This window comes from Ranitomeya imitator, chromosome 5, assembly GCF_032444005.1.
Source record: "Ranitomeya imitator isolate aRanImi1 chromosome 5, aRanImi1.pri, whole genome shotgun sequence".
NCBI lineage: Eukaryota > Metazoa > Chordata > Amphibia > Anura > Dendrobatidae > Ranitomeya > Ranitomeya imitator.
In genome coordinates, this window is record NC_091286.1 from 450,889,665 (window position 1) to 450,908,808 (window position 19,144).

The 19,144-nt window shown below is 44.8% G+C and overlaps 1 protein-coding gene across 2 annotated transcripts in view; it reads left to right on the forward strand.

The window, feature by feature from the left end:
- Positions 1 to 19,144, forward strand: part of KNG1 (kininogen 1) — a 196,996-nt gene that overhangs the window by 71,951 nt on the left and 105,901 nt on the right. For both annotated transcript variants that reach the window (XM_069727230.1, XM_069727233.1), the window contains exons 4-5: positions 362 to 540; positions 2,758 to 2,868. In XM_069727230.1, coding sequence (XP_069583331.1) covers positions 362 to 540; positions 2,758 to 2,868 — 290 coding nt within the window. The remainder of the gene's footprint in view (positions 1 to 361; positions 541 to 2,757; positions 2,869 to 19,144) is intronic.

The window sequence follows — 19,144 nt, forward strand, 5'->3', positions numbered from 1 at the left end:
CATTAGCTGAAAACTTCTAACACTGATAACACAGGAACCACAAGAAGGATTTATGCACCCCAGTTATCATTTTAATTAGTATAGTAGAGCTAACCTGACAGTTTCTGTAGTTTACTTAGTAAAATCCTGCCGACAGGTTTGCTTTAATTATAGGGAGTGCTGTATTACACAAGATTGCATGCAACTAGATATATTCCTTTGGACTGCAACTGTATTTTCTTTGGTGAAATTGATCTGCTGCTATGCAAAGAGTATTTATGGCAATACTGAAACAATACTGTATATACAGTTTAAAAGTATTCTGATTATAATTATTATTATGTGTCTGTTCTAATAAGTTAATGTCAATGATTGCCTTTAGCAATAGTGTGGTCTACTGTGACAGCAGTTGAATACCCATGCCTTGGGTGTATCCATCCCATTGATAAGGAAAACAAGGAATTGCTGTGCTTTGTTCATTCAACTGTAGAGCAAGTAAACACAGATGCAAATTATCCATTCTACCTTGATTTCGAGTCTATTGTGAATGCTACACGCCAGGTTCGTATACTACATCTTAAGTACTGGTAAATGTAAAAGTTTTTTAGCATACCTTATCAGAGAAATCTGCTTTTTTTCTCCATTTAAGAGACACTTCTACTCCTCCCCCGCCTCCTGAAATTACCATCCACTCCGATAAACAGCTCAAATCCATTTTATTCAAGACAAGATGGATTGCCATCATAGTGAGGTGTCAGATTTACACAGTTTATTATATTTTATAAAGAGGAGACAGGAGAGAAGGTTTAAGGAGCAGAGTGAGGAAACAAGCAGATGAAGACACAGAAAACTAGAGCTTTTAAACAAGTATGTAGGAAACAGTTCAATTTCACTAAGTGTTGTGTTCAGGCATATTAAGAAACATTTTTTATTAAAGGGTGATCTACTGCTGGACGACCCCTTATTTATCGCCTTAGGATGCGGCATAAATTTAAAAAAAAATCTATACCCATATCCTGGTCCGGTGGCACTCTTTTGCTCCCATTAGGTCCCTTACTCATCTCCTGACATGAACACGTGACCACTGCATCTAATGAGCAGCCACTGATTGGCTGCCATCTTTGTAATTTATGTCTATCTATAAAATCCAATATACTGTGTTTTCTTTGTGTTTTTTTAGTAGTTCATTACTGCAGTGTGTGAAAATATCTGTACATATGTAATTTCTTGCTTAGTACTTATCTGAATGAGGAACAATGTGAAAATGGTGTATCATGTATAAATTGAGTCACCACTATTTTTCCATGTTTCCTTGTGGATATATAATGGGACACGAAGCAGCACCCTTTTGTCTATGACAAAGTGTCTGTGCTGCAGCATAGCATTTTTTATCAATAAGTCTCAATATTTCTCAAATTACAATTATAGAAAGGAAAACCATTTTTAGGCTTACTGCATATTGAGCTTCAACGAGAATCACTTATAATCAAGAATGTTAAAAAGAAAAATAGTAATGTAAATTTTTATTAACCTGCAAATTTGGATAATAAAGTCACTTATCACAGTTAAACAGTTATTTAAAGGGTTATTCCCATCTTTATGAAAGGGTATTTTCGGATAATGCTTGTAAATACAAGAAATATTGTAATTTATTGTTTATTAAGATTTTCAGTCGTTCTTCAGATATTACCAATAGTCTTTTTTTTTAACAGCTCAATGTCTTGGACACCAACCAATATGCAGTGCTTACAAGCTGTTTTCTTTTGAACTTGTAAGCACTGTTTTGAAACTGGTCAGCTTCTGTCCAGTATTTCCAAAGGAGACAGCAGCAGTGGTAAGTCTACTTGGCAACAGGCTGTAAACAAATAATTGTTAATATCTAATAACGTTAATAAGAAGCGTTGCAAACTGTAATAAACATGAAATTGCCAACATGCTTCTATTTACATGCACTATCCAACAATACTCATCAATAAAGATAGGATTGACCATTTAAATGTTCAGTTGGGAAAGAATTAAGTGCATTTTTTTGTCCAATCATGGGACACAATTAGTCTAAAACCAACAAAAGCAAATCAGACACTCAATATGACCATTGCTAAATCTTTTCTACTATTGTATGTTATGCCCTGCAAACAGTTAGGCTGGGTTCACACTGCATTGTGTGAACCTGTTTAACGGACTATGTTACACCGCGGCATAACGCGGTGTAACGTAGTCCGTTAACGCCGCCATTACTTGCAATGGCGAACGCATCGCTAGCGCACGCCCACAATGGGTGTGTGCTAGCGATGTGCCATCATTGAGTGATTTACCCGAGACGCGGGTTGCAGCGTTTCTGGGTCCGTCACTGCTAGCGCACTGCAAGCGCAGATGGAGCTAGCAGATGCTCCATCTGCGCTAGCGCAGTGCCAAAGTCGGCACTTGCATTAGTGCAGTCCGTTTAACGGATTTGTTGAACGGACTGCACAACGCAAGTGTGAACCTAGCCTTACAAGAATTGTCATGGCATGAACTGAGTAAATAAAAATTTGTTTCCGCTAGTTAGGATACCAATAGAAGATCAGAAAATATCAGTGAGTTTTTAGCATCCTCTAGTGGTTATTTCTGATTTAACTACTCAAAATTAGCAAACATCATTTTGCTTTGTCCTACAAAACAGGTATATGCTCATCTACAGAATTTTTAAGCAAAATTGGAAAACTTCTTATTTTCTGATTAATTATAAAATGTATGCACTAATTATCTAAAGACATTTCTCTTTCTCAATATTTTCAGGTGGTGTATGGATGGCAATACCAAATACAGTTTATTTTAAGACAAACAAACTGTTCAAAATCTAATTTTCTGAGCAGAAATTCCAAGGAATGTAAAATAGACAAAGAAGGTGTAAGTTCATTTATCTATTTTAAGGCAATTTACAGAAAATTAAAGGTTGATAAAATGCAAAAATAAAAATCTGACTGCTAGAAAGATGCCGGGAAATTCTGTGCTCCATTTGACAGAATTTAGAATGTCAGCAGTAAAAATCAGTTATAAAACTCTGCTCACGCTTCACATTCCTCTGGTGTGGTTTTGCCTAAAATTCTGTTACAAAAATATTGTGTTACCTACAGATTTTGTAGCGGACATGGTTGTGGATTTCAACACTGTGCATTACAAGGAATTGTGTAACACCCCAGGTAACCGGTTGTTACAGTGATGTTGCCTTCCTTTTGGGGAGGGTAATGTCATGCTTGGAGGCAAGGAGGATTCCCTTTATCAGGTAAAACACCTACATGCAACACATTCTGAATCCAGGCCAGAAGGGGGAGCTCAGGGGAGCTTCCCCCAGATATATGTATTCTGGTCTGGAGGAGGAGTTAGACAGTTGGTCCAGGGAGACCAAGAGAGAAGAAAGTCTGAAGGAGAGGAGAGAACAGAGAGTGGGACCGTGCAGCCATGTGTGAGCTGCAGCTCCAGGACGGAAGAGAACCTGAACGGTTGCCTGTTAGTGAGCATCGGAGGAACAAAGCAAAGGAGAAGGAAGGAGCTTAGAGGGGAACTGTGACCGGGCACCCTCTGAGCTTAAGCGCAGGAACCGGGCATGTGTTTTGCCTGCACCCATACCTGAAGGTGAAGCAGTACACGGAGAGCCCGGGTCGTGGTAGAGACCCTGTAAAAAGGTGTGCACTGCACACCATACAGGTTACTGTCCCAGGACAGGAGAGAGAGGACTTTGTCAGGAAGTCACAGGCAGCAAGGACCTCGCATACGAGCATGAGCAGGAAGGCTTACGGACCTCACCTCGGAGGGGGATTCATCATTGCCTCTAGGCCGGCCGGACCACATCACAACCTGTTGCTGGTACCCTGGCCGCAGCTGAATGATTAACAGCTATTAGCCAGCTTGATTACATGTGGGGATTCCCTAGCAACCAGGCTGAGGCGATGAAAACTAAATCTCCGAGCACTAAAAAATACTCGGAGGACACCCGAGCGTGCTCGGGAAATCTCGAGTAACGAGTATATTCGCTCATCACTAATATAGCATTTAGGAGGCTGGGATCGGAACCTGATTGTTGCTATGGCAACCCAAGGTGTCAGCCAGCTACCATAGGTATAATGCATGGAAGTGTTAGTACGTTGCAATGCATTATACCAGCGATCAGAGTAATAAAAGCTAAAGTCCCATAGAGGGATTAAGAAAAAAAAAATTGTAAAATAGTTTAAAAAATATATATGTATCACAAAATGAAAAAAATATTATACCAGTAAATATGTATATTTATGAAAAAAGCAAAAATAAACTAAAAAAAGCACACATTTGGTAATGCTGCGTCCAGAACAATCTGATCTATAAAACTGTCACATTAGTTAACCTGTTCAGTGAACACTGTGAAAAAAAAAGTGACAAAAAATGATGCTTTTTCATCATACTCATGTCTCATATTTGAAATACAGTTAGAATTTATGTGCAATTGCACTTCAGTTATTGCGTTCTGACCATAAGCAGTGCTGGCTTCTTCCCTTTTTTTTTGCTTTTTCATCATACTACCAAACAACAAGCGGAATAAAATGCCTTGTGTAAATTCACATAATAAATTGTGGTATTTATGAAAATGTTTTCTTGTCTGTCAAAAAACAAGCTGCCATACAGCTCCTTTAGAGGAGAAAAAAAAGGTATAGCTCTCAGAATACAGCGATGCAAAAATAGCTGTTTTTCTGTAAAATAGTTTTTATTGTGTAAAAGCACCAAAACTTTAAAAAAAACTATACAAATGTGGTATCGCTGTATTCGTACTGACCCGGAGAATCAAGCTGCCTTATCAGTTTTACCACATGGTGAACATCATAAAGAAAAACCAAAAAAAAACAATACCTGAATTGCTGGTTTTTGTTCACTCTGCCTCCCAATAATCAGAATGGAAAGTGAGCAAAAAATGTTATGTGCCTGAAAATGCTACCAATAAAAAAGTCATCTCTTCCAGCGAAAAGCGAGCCCTCAAATGACTGTCAGCAGAAATATAGAGAAATAGCTCTCAAAATCTAGCAATGCAAAAACTTTTTTTGCTAAAAACAGAGTTTTCTAGTATGTGATAGCAGCCAAACAAAAAAATTGATATAAATCTGGTATTGCAGTAATCGCATGTACCCAAAGAATAAAGTCATGTTATCACATACTGCATTAGAAACGGTGTTAAAAGTAAATAGAACAAATTCTTGACCTGCTGCCAATTTGTTCATTCTGCCTCCAAAAGATCGAAGTAAGTCTCAGATCATATTTAGCCTGCTCTTACATTGGGGTTTCCATGTAAATCTCTGAAATATGTTATTCAGACGGAACCCATAAGGGAAGATTCCCTATAATGAGGCAGATGGAGACACTGTGGATGCGGTCTGGCCTATGACCAGTGGTGATCATCTTTTTAAGCGTTCATAAAAACGTGGTCTGCACAGTTTTGTGCACCTCTAAAAAGGGGACCACTGTACAGAGGCCAGACTGAGTTCATTATCTCATTATCATGAATGGATCCCTCTAGGGCTTCATCTGAATCGAATCGAAGATTTAGATGGAATCCCCACTGTAAATACTCAACGTAAAGCTAAGGATAAATTTGATCCAAAATGTTATGTAAAATGTTCCAAATAAAAGCTTCAACTCAATCCACACAAAAAAGAGCCAACTATATTTCCATAATCTGTCAATGGAAATATAGGGGGCTTCCACATTACTGGTAGCACAAAGACTCTGGAAAAGCACCATGGATTCTTGCTCGTCAAAAGTAATATGCCGAATTCTATGCTTCTAAATCCAAATGCCCCCTCCCTTCTGAGCCCCACAGTGTGCATTAACCACATTTAGCATGCACATATTTGACATTTCTATAGCAATAAGTGGCCATTTAATTTATATGGTCCATTTCTCCAGAAGCACAAACTGGGCATAATGTATTGGCACTACAATGTACGGACTCTACAATATATGGACACTTCAATGGCAACATCCACTTCTGCTTATTTTTGGAACACACCCATGATGTAAAAATCATCACTACACCTGTATGTAAATTCTCAAAGGGGTGTAGTTTCCAAAATGGGGTCATATCAGAGGGGATTCTGCTCTTCTGGAACTTAGAGGCTCTGTATTGAGTCCACAAACTATTCTACTATAATTTATTTTAGAAGAGTCAAATAGCACTCCTACCGTCCCGAGTACCACATGTGGCTAAGCAATAAGGAGTATTGTGAATCGTGATGAAAGGTGGGTGTTGGAAATCCACAGGGCGCCAAGCTCTGAGTCAGGAAACACCCAGGTTAGATAAGAAATGTGGATTTATTCAACACACAACACGTTTCAGGGATGATGATGAAGGGGACAGATGGTCCCTGAAACGCATTGTGGGTTGACTAATTTCTATCACCCATCTTTCATAATTTTTCACTGTATCATGGCTCCTGAGCAGGACACGAGGAGCAGACTTAAGGTCCTGCTGCGCTCCACGACTGCTGTCATTCACCGATTAGCATCAGCATTGTGCCCGACATGCACAACCACCATATTGTGACATGCTTCACATAGAGCACCCTTTCTTTTGATGTATTTTCACACATGGGTTACTGTTATGATCTGGTGGTGTAGGAGCAACATGGGACGAGCTCAAAAGGAAGTGGTACCTGTACTGACCGCAGTCCCTAAGCTCAACACAACACTAGAAGTAGCCAGGGGCTGACTGGCAAATTTTGGCCTGGGGGGCAAGCACACAGCAGTGGCCCATGAGGAGCGGCTCATCCTTAAAGGGGTTGTCGGATCTAATGCTACATGTCTACAGTCACTATGTGTGAATCCTCATATCGTGCGCACTGTGCGTTATGAGGATTCTCTGGCGCCGGCAACAGGTGGTCTTGTGACCACAATCATGCAATATATATATTCCCAGCCACATTTCGACTAGACTGCTTTGGGCCTTGTTCAATACAGTTGCATTCGCCATGCAAGTCTTGTCGGCATGTGACCGCATGTATGCAAATCACAAACTTGCAGCCAGACACACGCCAAATAACCACAGCTCTGCGAGCAATGTGAGATGCACAAGTCTGCAGTCACATAGAATGACACAGAGTGAATGCATCAATGATACATACACACACAGCCCCACTGTATAATGACAGACACACGCACAGCCCCACTGCATAATTACACACACGCACAGCCCCACTGTATAATGACACACACGCACAGCCCAACTGTGTAATGACACACACGCACAGCCACACTGTGTAATGACACACGCACAGCCCCACTGTGTAATGACACACGCACAGCCCCACTGTATAATGACACATACGCACAGCACCACTGTAAAATGACACACACGTACAGCCCCACTGTATAATGACACACACACACGCACAGCCCCACTATATAATGACATACACGCACGCAGCTCACACACACGCATGCAGCTCACACACACGCAGCTCACACACACACAAGCAGCTCACACACATACAGCTCTGACACAAATGCATCACACACGCAGCCATCACACACACGCAACTCTGACACAAATGCATCACACACACGCAGCCATCACACACACAGGCAGCCATCACACACACAGGCAGCCATCACACACACAGGCAGCCAGGGGTGGATTAAGGGTAGCCAGGGCCCCGGGCTGTTCAGACACTGTGGGCCCCCTCGGTCATGTGACGGGAGTCATGTGACGGGGGTCATGTGACGGGTGTCATGATATACCTGAACCAGATTATTCCAGAAAAATGGCCGTGCCCTACTCTACTGTAACCTATAAAATTTTTGTTAAAATATGCAATACAATTTAGGAATATTTTGACCAATATCACATACAAGGAACAAATACCACCGCACCATGACCAGACCACAAATTACAACCACAGTGATCGAATAATATCACATACAAGGAACAAATACCACCGCACCATGTCAACACCACATATTACCACCACTTGGTGACCAAATAGCACACACAAGGGACAAATACCACAACACCATTTCCAGACCACATATTACCACCACATAGTGACTGAATAGTACAATACTGATCAGTAATAAAAAAAAACAAAAAAAAACATAATACTATCACCATAAGTGCCAGTATTCACAGGAGATCTGTACTTAGTATGCAGTGTCTTTGTAGAGGTAATACAGAGATCATTGGTGACATTGTACAAAGGACCTCTGTATATAATGTATAGGTAATACAGTGATCACTGGTGGTATTATACACAGGAGCTCTGTATATAATGTATAGGTAATACAGTGATCACTGATGACATTGTACACAGGACCTCTGTATATAGTATACAGTGTATAGTGTCAGTGTAAAGGTAACACTGACTCACCAGTGATGTCTCTAGGTGAACTCCTTCATCTTTCATCCAGCACAGACTGCCATCATTTCTTCCAGCCAGGACTCGTTTCTGCAAGAAATAACAGTTATCTCAAGCTCCGCTTGCAGAACACATTACTTAATTTTTCACAACTTCTACACAACACCACATGAATAAAAAAAGGTGGCATAGTGTCACTCTGCACAGTAACAGGACCGCGCCCCCCATTTAAAACAGTATACTCAAAAAAAATAAAAAAAATACATCACTGCAGTAATAATATCCCTTAATTAGCCCCTATGGTAATAATATTCCCCATCCTGGCCCCGTATATCTCATTCCTGGCTCCAGTCATATGTTCTCGCATCCTGCCCTCATGAGTATCCATTCTACTCCATATGATCTCCCCATCCTGCCCCATAATCCAATCCTGCCCCATGTCTTTCATTCTGCCCCGTGTCTCCAATCATGCCCCGTATCTACATTCTGCCCATGCCTCCATTCCTGCCCCCAGTGTGTCCAGCAATCTGCCCCAGTGTGTCCAGCATATTACCCCAGTGTGTCCAGCATATTACCCCCAGTGTGTCCAGCATATTAACCCCAGTATGTCCAGCATATTAACCCCAGTATGTCCAGCATATTAACCCCAGTATGTCCAGCATATTGCCCCAGTGTCCAGCAATCTGCCCCAGTGTGTCCAGCATATTACCCCCAGTGTGTCCAGCATATTACCCCCAGTGTGTCCAGCATATTACCCCCAGTGTGTCCAGCATATTACCCCCAGTGTGTCCAGCATTGCCCCCAATGTTTCCAGCAATCTGCCCCAGTATGTCCAGCAATCTGCCCCAGTGTGTCCAGCATATTACCCCCAGTGTGTCCAGCAATCTGCCCCAGTATGTCCAGCATATTGCCCCAGTGTGTCCAGCAATCTGCCCCAGTGTGTCCAGCAATCTGCCCCAGTGTGTCCAGCATATTACCCCCAGTGTGTCCAACATATTACCCCCAGTGTGTCCAGCAATCTGTCCCAGTATGTACAGCATATTGCCCCCAGACAGTGTGTCCAGCAATCTGCCCCAGTGTCTGACTCCAGCATATTGCCCCCAGTGTGTCCAGCAATCTACCCCAGTGTGTCCAGCATATTACCCCCAGTGTGTCCAGCAATCTGCCCCAGTGTGTCCAGCATATTACCCCCAGTGTGTCCAGCATATTACCCCCAGTATGTACAGCATATTGCCCCCAGTGTGTCCAGCAATCTGCCCCAGAGTGTCCAGCATTGCCCCCAGACAGTGTGTCCAGCAATCTGCCCCAGTGTGTCCAGCATATTAACCCCAGTGTGTCCAGCAATCTGTCCCAGTATGTCCAGCATATTGCCCCAGTGTCCAGCAATCTGCCCCAGTATGTCCAGCATATTGCCCCAGAGTGTTCAGCATATTGCCCCCAGTGTGTCCAGCAATCTGCCCCAGTATGTCCAGCATTGCCCCCAGACAGTGTGTCCAGCAATCATCTGCTCCAGTGTGTCCAGCAATCTGCCCCAGTGTCTGACTCCAGCATATTGCCCCCAGTGTGTCCAGCAATCTGCCCGAGTGTCCAGCATTGCCCCAGTGTCCAGCATATTGCCCCAGTGTCCAGCATATTGCCCCAGTGTCCAGCAATCTGCCCCAGTGTCCAGCAATCTGCCCCAGAGTGTCCAGCATTGACCCCAGTGTGTCCAGCAATCTGCCCCAGTATGTCTAGCAATCTGCCTCAGTGTGGTCAGCATTTTACCCCCAGTGTGTCCAGCAATCTGCTCCAGTGTGTCCAGCATTTCCCCAGTGTGTCCAGCAATCAACAAACTGAGTTCTCCTCACCTTACCAGCGCTCCAGGCGGCGAGCTCCCTCCAGCAGCGCGCATTCGCCGGCGACTGACAATGACGTCAGACGCCGGCGACGTGTGCGCTGCGCGTGCGCCTGCGGCCGACTTCAGCTGCCAGCCTCCAATTGGCTGGCGGCTGTTGTTAACTATTGATGTGCGGGCACGCGCCCGCACGTCAATAGGAAACCGCCACAGCGCCGGTAGGGGCCCGGTGAGCAGATGAGACGGGGCCCGATGTGGGCCCCCTCTCTCTGCCAACCGGGCCCATATATGATACGCCAGTCAGGGCACAGGCTGTAATGCTCTGATGGCGGCGGGCAATCTGTGCGGTAGCCCAGGGCCCCCCCCCACACCACTTGGCCCTGGGCTACCGCCTATATTGACCCTCTTATAATCCGCCCCTGGTCACGCAGCCATCACACACATGCATGCAGCCATCACACACACATGCATGCAGCCATCACACACACATGCATGCAGCCATCACACACACATGCATGCAGCCATCACACACACATGCATGCAGCCATCACACACATGCATGCAGCCATCACACACATGCATGCAGCCATCACACACATGCATGCAGCCATCACACACATGCATGCAGCCATCACACACATGCATGCAGCCATCACATACACAACACACCAGATACCAGGCTCATACACACATCACACACTCCTCTGTGGTGAGGGGCGGCTGATGTCCATGTGCAGCTCTTCAGTTTCTCCTACTCACAGCTCTGCACTGTCCGGGCACCTCCCCGTCTCTCCTTCTCTGCCAAGATAGCAGATAAGAGCAGGAGAAGCCGGAGCTCCGTGCACACACAGGAGGTATGCTGAGTCGCTGACCTTTCATCTTGATTGCTGCTGGCTCTCTCCCTCAGGGTGGCAGCGCCGAACAGGAACCTGCTCATCACATACCCCTGCAGCCTACATGTCGGCTGCTGGTGGGATGACGCCACCGCGCACTAAATGTGGCGCTATGTATTGCAATCACTGCTACTGCTAGTCCTCCAGCGGCCCTGTGCAGCTGCATAGACACCGGCCAGGGGGCATATGCATTCCTGCCACCTGGGCCAGTCCGCGCCTGGAAGTAGCCGTGGGATGCTCCTGACACTCCCTAGGCACCTCGTCACAGCCTAAGATCTAACTACCCCCAAAGATAGAAACAGGAAAACTATCTTGCCTCAGAGAAAATCCCCAAAGGATAGATAGCCCCCCACAAGTAATGACTGTGAGTGGAGAGGGAAAAGACATACACAGAATGAAACCAGGATGAGCACAGGAGCCCAGTCTAGCTAGATAGATAGGACAGGATGGAATACTGTACGGTCAGTATAAAACACTACAAAAAATCCACACAGAGTTTACAAAAATCTCCACACCTGACTAAAGGTGTGGAGGGTAAATCTGCTTCCCAGAGCTTCCAGCTACACTGAATTAATTCATACTGACAAGCTGGACAAACATAGAAAGCACGGAACGGATAAGTCCACAACCTGTGGACAGAAAAGAGCAAGCAAGGACTTAACTTTGCTGAACTGGTCAGGATAACAGGGAAAATCAAAGAGATGTGAATCCAACCAGGAACCATTAACAAGTGGCACAAGCTGAAGGAAAGAGCCAGGCTAAATAGCCGAGCAGAATAGACAATCAGTGGAAGCAGCTGCTGACTGCCAAATCCAAGGAGCAGCCATTCCACTTAAAACCACCGGAGGGAGCCCAAGAGCAGAACTCACAAAAGTGCCACTTACAACCACCGGAGGGAGCCCAAGAGCGGAATTCACAACAGTACCCCCCCCCCCTTGAGGAGGGGTTACCGAACCCTCACCAGAGTCCCCAGGCCGATCAGGACGAGCCAAGTGAAAAGCACGAACCAAATCGGCGGCATGGACATCGGAGGCAACAACCCAAGAATTATCCTCCTGGCCATAACCCTTCCACTTGACAAGATACTGAAGCCTCCACCTCAAAAAACGAGAATCCAAAATTTTCTCAACCTCATATTCCAACTCTCCCTCAACCAACACCGGGGCAGGAGGATCAACTGAGGGAAAAAAGGGCACCACATATCTCCGCAACAAAGATCTATGGAAAACATTATGAATGGCAAAAGAGGCTGGAAGAGCCAAACGAAAAGACACCGGATTGATAATTTCAGAAATCTTATAAGGACCAATAAACCGAGGCTTAAACTTAGGGGAAGAAACCTTCATAGGAACATGACGAGAAGACAACCAAACCAAATCCCCCACACAAAGCCGGGGACCAACACACCGACGGTGGTTAGCAAAACGTTGAGCCCTTTCCTGAGACAACGTCAAATTGTCCACCACGAGTCCAAATTTGCTGCAGCCTGTCCACCACAGAATCCACACCAGGACAATCAGAAGGCTCAACCTGCCCAGAAGAAAAACGAGGATGAAAACCAAAATTACAAAAGAAAGGTGAAACCAAAGCAGCCGAACTAGCCCGATTATTAAGGGCAAACTCGGCCAACGGCAAGAAAGCCACCCAATCATCCTGATCAGCAGACACAAAGCATCTCAAATAGGTCTCCAAAGTCTGATTAGTTCGCTCAGTTTGGCCATTAGTCTGAGGATGAAACGCCAAAGAAAAAGACAAATCAATGCCCATCCTAGCACAAAAGGCCCGCCAAAACCTAGAGACAAACTGAGAACCTCTGGCAGACACAATATTCTCCGGAATGCCATGCAAACGAACCACATGCTGAAAAAACAATGGAACCAAATCTGAGGAGGAAGGCAACTTAGGCAAAGGTACCAGATGGACCATTTTAGAGAACCTGTCACAAACAACCCAGATAACAGACATCTTCTGGGAAACAGGAAGATCTGAAATAAAATCCATGGAAATATGCGTCCAGGGCCTCTCAGGGACCGACAAAGGCAAAAGCAACCCAAAAAAGAGACCTTCTGAACTCTGAATAGGCACTTAGACCCCTTCATAAATAAAGCATTATCTCGAAGGATCTGGAATACCATCCTGACCTGCTTCACATGAGACTCCCAATCATCGGAAAAAATCAAAATATCATCCAAATATACAACCATGAATTTATCAAGATAATTGCGGAAAATATCATGCATGAAGGATTGGAACACAGATGGAGCATTAGAGAGCCTGAATGGCATCACAGGGTATTCAAAATGGCCTTCGGGCGTATTAAATGCAGTTTTCCATTCGTCACCCTGTTTAATACGAACAAGATTATATGCCCCTCGGAGGTCAATCTTAGTAAACCAACTAGCCCCCTTAATCTGAGCAAACAAATCAGAAAGCAAAGGCAAGGGGTATTGGAATTTGACCGTGATCTTATTAAGAAGACGATAATCTATACAGGGTCTCAAGGAGCCATCCTTCTTAGCAACAAAAAAGAAACCCGCTCCCAATGGTGACGAAGACGGCCGAATATGCCCCTTCTCCAAAGATTCCTTAACATAGCTCCACATGGCGGCATGCTCTGGCACCGACAGATTGAAAAGTCGGCCCTTAGGGAACTTACAACCAGGAATCAAGTTAATAGCACAATCACAGTCCCTATGTGGAGGAAGGGAACTGGGCTTGGGCTCATCAAATACATCCTGGAAATCCGACAAAAACTCAGGGACCTCAGAAGAGGGGGAAGAGGAAATTGACATCAAAGGAACGTCACTATGTACCCCTTGACAACCCCAACTAGTCACAGACATATTTTTCCAATCCAGCACCGGATTATGTTCCTGTAACCATGGAAAACCCAGTACAACAACATCATGCAGGTTATGCAACACCAGAAAACGGCAATTTTCCAGATGTGCTGGAGCCATGTACATGGTCATCTGCGTCCAGTACTGAGGTTTATCCTTGGCCAATGGTGTAGCATCAATGCCCCTCAAAGGAATAGGGCTCTGCAAAGGCTGCAAGGAAAAACCACAGCGCCTGGCGAATTCTAAGTCTATTAAGTTCAGGGCAGCGCCTGAATCCACAAATGCCATGACAGAAAAGGACGACAATGAGCAAATCAGGGTCACAGATAAAAGAAATTTAGGCTGTACAGTACTCATGGTAACAGACCTAGCGACCCTCCTAGTACGTTTAGGGCAATCAGAAATAACATGAGCAGAATCACCACAGTAAAAACACAGCCTATTCTGACGTCTGAATTCCTGCCGTTCTGTTCTAGTCAAAATCCTATCACATTGCATAGGTTCAGGACTCTGCTCAGAGGACACTGCCATATGGTGCATAGCTTTGCGCTCGCGCAGACGCCGATCAATCTGAATGGCTAGAGACATAGATTCGCTCAAACCAGTAGGTTTAGGGAAGCCCACCATAACATCTTTAAGGGCTTCAGAAAGACCTTTTCTGAAAATAGCAGCCAGAGCATCCTCATTCCATTTAGTGAGCACAGACCATTTCCTAAATTTCTGGCAGTATAATTCTGCCGCTTCCTGACCTTGACACAGGCCCAACAGGGTTTTTTCTGCATGATCCACAGAATTAGGTTCGTCATACAATAATCCGAGCGCTTGAAAAAATGCGTCTACTTTCAGCAATGCCGGATCCCCTGATTCAAGGGAGAATGCCCAGTCCTGAGGGTCACCACGCAGCAAGGATATGATGATTTTAACTTGCTGAATGGGATCACCAGAAGAACAGGGTTTCAAAGCAAAAAACAATTTGCAGTTATTTTTAAAGTTCAAAAACTTGGATCTGTCCCCAAAAAACAAATCAGGAGTAGGAATTCTAGGCTCCAAAGCCGGAGTCTGGACAACATAATCTTGAATACTCTGTACTCTTGCAGCAAGTTGATCCACACGAGAAAACAAACCCTGAACATCCATGACAGAGCATAAATCCTGAACCACCCAGAGATCAAAAGGAAAAAAAAAGACAAAATAGAGCACAGAAAAAAAAATGGCTTAGACTTTTTTCCTTCTTTTGAGATGCATTTAATTCATTTTTGGCCACTTGTACTGTTGTGATCTGGTGGTTTAGGAGCAACATGGGACGAGCTCAAAAGGAAGTGGTACCTGTACTGACCGCAGTCCCTAAGCTCAACACAACACTAGAAGTAGCCGTGGGATGCTCCTGACACTCCCTAGGCACCTCATCACAGCCTAAGATCTAACTACCCCCAAAGATAGAAACAGGAAAACTATCTTGCCTCAGAGAAAATCCCCAAAGGATAGATAGCCCCCCACAAGTAATGACTGTGAGTGGAGAGGGAAAAGACATACACAGAATGAAACCAGGATGAGCACAGGAGGCCAGTCTAGCTAGATAGATAGTACAGGATGGAATACTGTACGGTCAGTATAAAACACTACAAAAAATCCACACAGAGTTTACAAAAATCTCCACACCTGACTAAAGGTGTGGAGGGTAAATCTGTTTCCCAGAGCTTGCAGCTACACTGAATTAATTCATACTGACAAGCTGGACAAACATAGAAAGCACAGAACGGATAAGTCCACAACCTGTGGACAGAAAAGAGCAAGCAAGGACTTAACTTTGCTGAACTCGTCAGGATAACAGGGAAATCCAAAGAGATGTGAATACAACCAGGAACCATTGACAAGTGGCACAAGCTGAAGGAAAGAGCCAGGCTAAATAGCCGAGCAGAATAGACAATCAGTGGAAGCAGCTGCTAACTGCAAAATCCAAGGAGCAGCCATTCCACTTAAAACTACCGGAGGGAGCCCAAGAGCAGAACTCACAAAAGTGCCACTTACAACCACCGGAGGGAGCCCAAGAGCGGAATTCACAACAGGTTACGTTCAGTGGAAATTGTGTGAGAAATTTTGGTACCATTTTTTACACATTTTACACATTGAGCAAAATGTAAAATCTGAGGCTAAAACAATTTTTTTGTGCTAAAAATGTAATTATTTTTTCTTCACTGCCCAATGGTATAACATTTTGTGACACACCCATGGTGTCAATATGATCAGTGCACTCTTAGATTTATTAAATTATAGGGGTTGTTTGTAAAATTGGGTCACTTATGGGGGGGTTCTGCTGTTCTGAAACCTCAGGGGCTTTCCCACTGAGTCATGGAGCCTGCATACCATAACAGCAAAATCTGTTCTTTCCCTTCTGAGCTTTCCACTGTACTGAAAAGTAGTTCCAACATGTAGGGTATGGGCACACTAGGGAGAATTTGCACAACAAACTGTCAGGTCTATTTTTCTTATTAACCCTAAAACAACATGTTGGTGGTATAAATATAATTATTTATTTTTCACTGGCCAATAGTATAAAATGCTGTGAGGTGGAGATCAACCTGACTATTGAGAGCTGGACACACATTTGTGAGCTCTGAACCCTTCAGTCTTAATCCCCATCAAACCACGGAGATGCCACAGCCGCCTCACTCCCAGAATGCCTGCCCCTCCTCCGCGCTGTGCACTGCGACGCCGCTGACATCGAGTCCTACCAACCAAAGGTTTGAAGTTGTTGTCTTGCGCCTGCTCACCCAGCCCGAACCAGGTGAGATTTCCTTCCTTATCCAGCGTTGGGACAACTCCAGCTGAGGACCTGAGGCTCCGGTGTCAACCAGGATAGGAGCAACTCAAAGAATTAGAGATGAAAATGTGAGATGAGCACTCAGAGTAGCCTTAGAACCAACTCTCTACTAGCTTCGATGGAGAGCAAGATCTCAGGGAAAAAAGCTGTTTCTGTTCATTCTTCAGCAACTGGCTCTAACACACTGGAGGATTTCCATTTGATTCCTGATATCCCTCAAAAAGGAGACTTACTCACTCCAAGATGAATATCCTCAAGGACTATTCTGTCTATCCATGTCTCCAGTGCACCTGCAGCAGGTCTGCAAATCACTTCGGAGACTCCTGCATCTACAAAGGACGCTAGCAACACAGCAGAAATCTCATCTCCTATTCACAACATGTCCCCCAAATCGCAATGATCTCAACAAAAAGCTAAAGCTAAAGAGGCTTCTACATCAGGGCACTGGGATGACCACTCTGAAAATCTAAAGGCCACACCTTCTATCTCAGGCCTAATGGAAAGGCCAGACTCTTGTGACGATTGAAGAACTGCATTCTCACCTTCAACGCTCAACAACAGACTACTTTAAAGCAATCATTTCAGAAGTAAAAAAACACATGCAGATAAGAGATAACTGTGACACACCAGGATATATCAAATTCATGCTGAATTCCTCAAGCTGTCATGCTGAAACCCTCAGGATTAGAGTTGAGCGACCTTGACCTTTTTAGAGTCGAGCCGGGTTTCGCGAAACCCGACTATCTCAAAAGTCGGGTCGAGTGAAATCGGCCGATTATGACGTAAAGTCGGGATCGACCGAAACACGAAACCCAATGCAAGTCAATGGGGCAGCATAGTCGGCAGTGAGTGGGGGCCAGGAAAACACCTAGAGTGCCCATTTTAATGTCAAAACCATCCATTCTTCTTAATGAAGCTTGTCAAGCGTAATTTACCTTATAATAATTGGAAGGCATTTGAAATTGGGGGTCATTTGGCTAAAGTTGTGGTGGGTAGGGCTGGTTCAAGTAATTAGTGGGCCCAGGAAATCTGGACCACGTCACGGCAGTGGAGCAGGGAGAGGTAAGTATTTCAACTTTGCAAGTGCTGTGAACCTGAGCAAGCAGGGGGGGCCCACTCGTTGGCATTGGCACTGGCACAGGGCCCCTCAAAGTACAGCGGTGTGTTTGCACGGCGGGGGCGCCTCCCACCGGCAGCAACACTTTTGCGTACTATGAGAGGCCCTGTGCCAGTGACGTCGCCAACTAGTATTCCTCCCCCCACCTGATGAAGGAACCTGCACTTTCATCTGCACCTTCCTCTTTGTCCCCGTGTAAGGTGGTATGGCATGCGGGAAGAGCAACCTGACTTTCAGCAGGGTCACAATGTTGTTGTGTAGCGTGCACGGGGAATGTTGCGTTATGGGTCAATGTACCAGCAGACTCATCTATCACTGGCTGGGCAATGGGCAGGATGAGGAGGAAACACAGATATAGGCCCAAAGAATAAAGTGGGCTAAATGCAGTTCAAAATTGGTAACACAGGACTAATCAGGGGGCATTGCAGTGGAGGACAACTGGAATGAGAGGCTGACACAGAGAGTAGGCCCAAATCAGTAAGTAGTCGAAATGCAGTTCAAAATTGGCAACAGTAGTAAACAGGCGGCACAGCTTTGTTCAGTGGAGGAGAACAGCAAGGAGTGGCAGACACCGATAGTAGGCCCCAACCCAACTAATAGGCCAAATGCAGTCTAACATTAACAACTACTTAACGAGCGCCTGAAAACGGAATTTCAGGACAGGAAACCAGGAGAACAGGCAGACACCGATAGTAGGCCCCAAACCAACTAGTACGCCAAATGCAGTTGTTCCGTTTAACCACAATTTAATGAGAGCCTGAAGATAGAAGTTCAGGAAAGGCAACCTGGAGAACACCTTGGAGTGGAACACACCATCTCTCTACACCCCATACCCAATTTGTAGGCCTAATGCAGCGTAGTTTCCAACAACTACTAAACGAGAGCATGATGATCGAAGCATTGGCGAGGAAACCTGGGGAACACCTTGGAGTGGAACACACCATCTCTCTACAGTGGAACACACCATCTCTCTACACCCCATACCCAATTTGTAGGCCTAATGCAGCGTAGTTTCCAACAACTACTAAACGAGAGCCGGAAGATCGAAGCTCAGGAAAGGCAACCTGGAGAACACCTTGGAGTGGAACACACCATCTCTCTACACCCCATACCCAATTTGTAGGCCCAATGCAGCGTAGTTTCCAACAACTACTAAACGAGAGCCGGAAGATCGAAGCAATGGAGAGGAAACCTGGGGAACACCTTGGAGTGTAACACACCATCTCTCTACACCCCATACCCAATTTGTAGGCCTAATGCAGCGTAGTTTCCAACAACTACTAAACGAGAGCCGGAAGATCGAAGC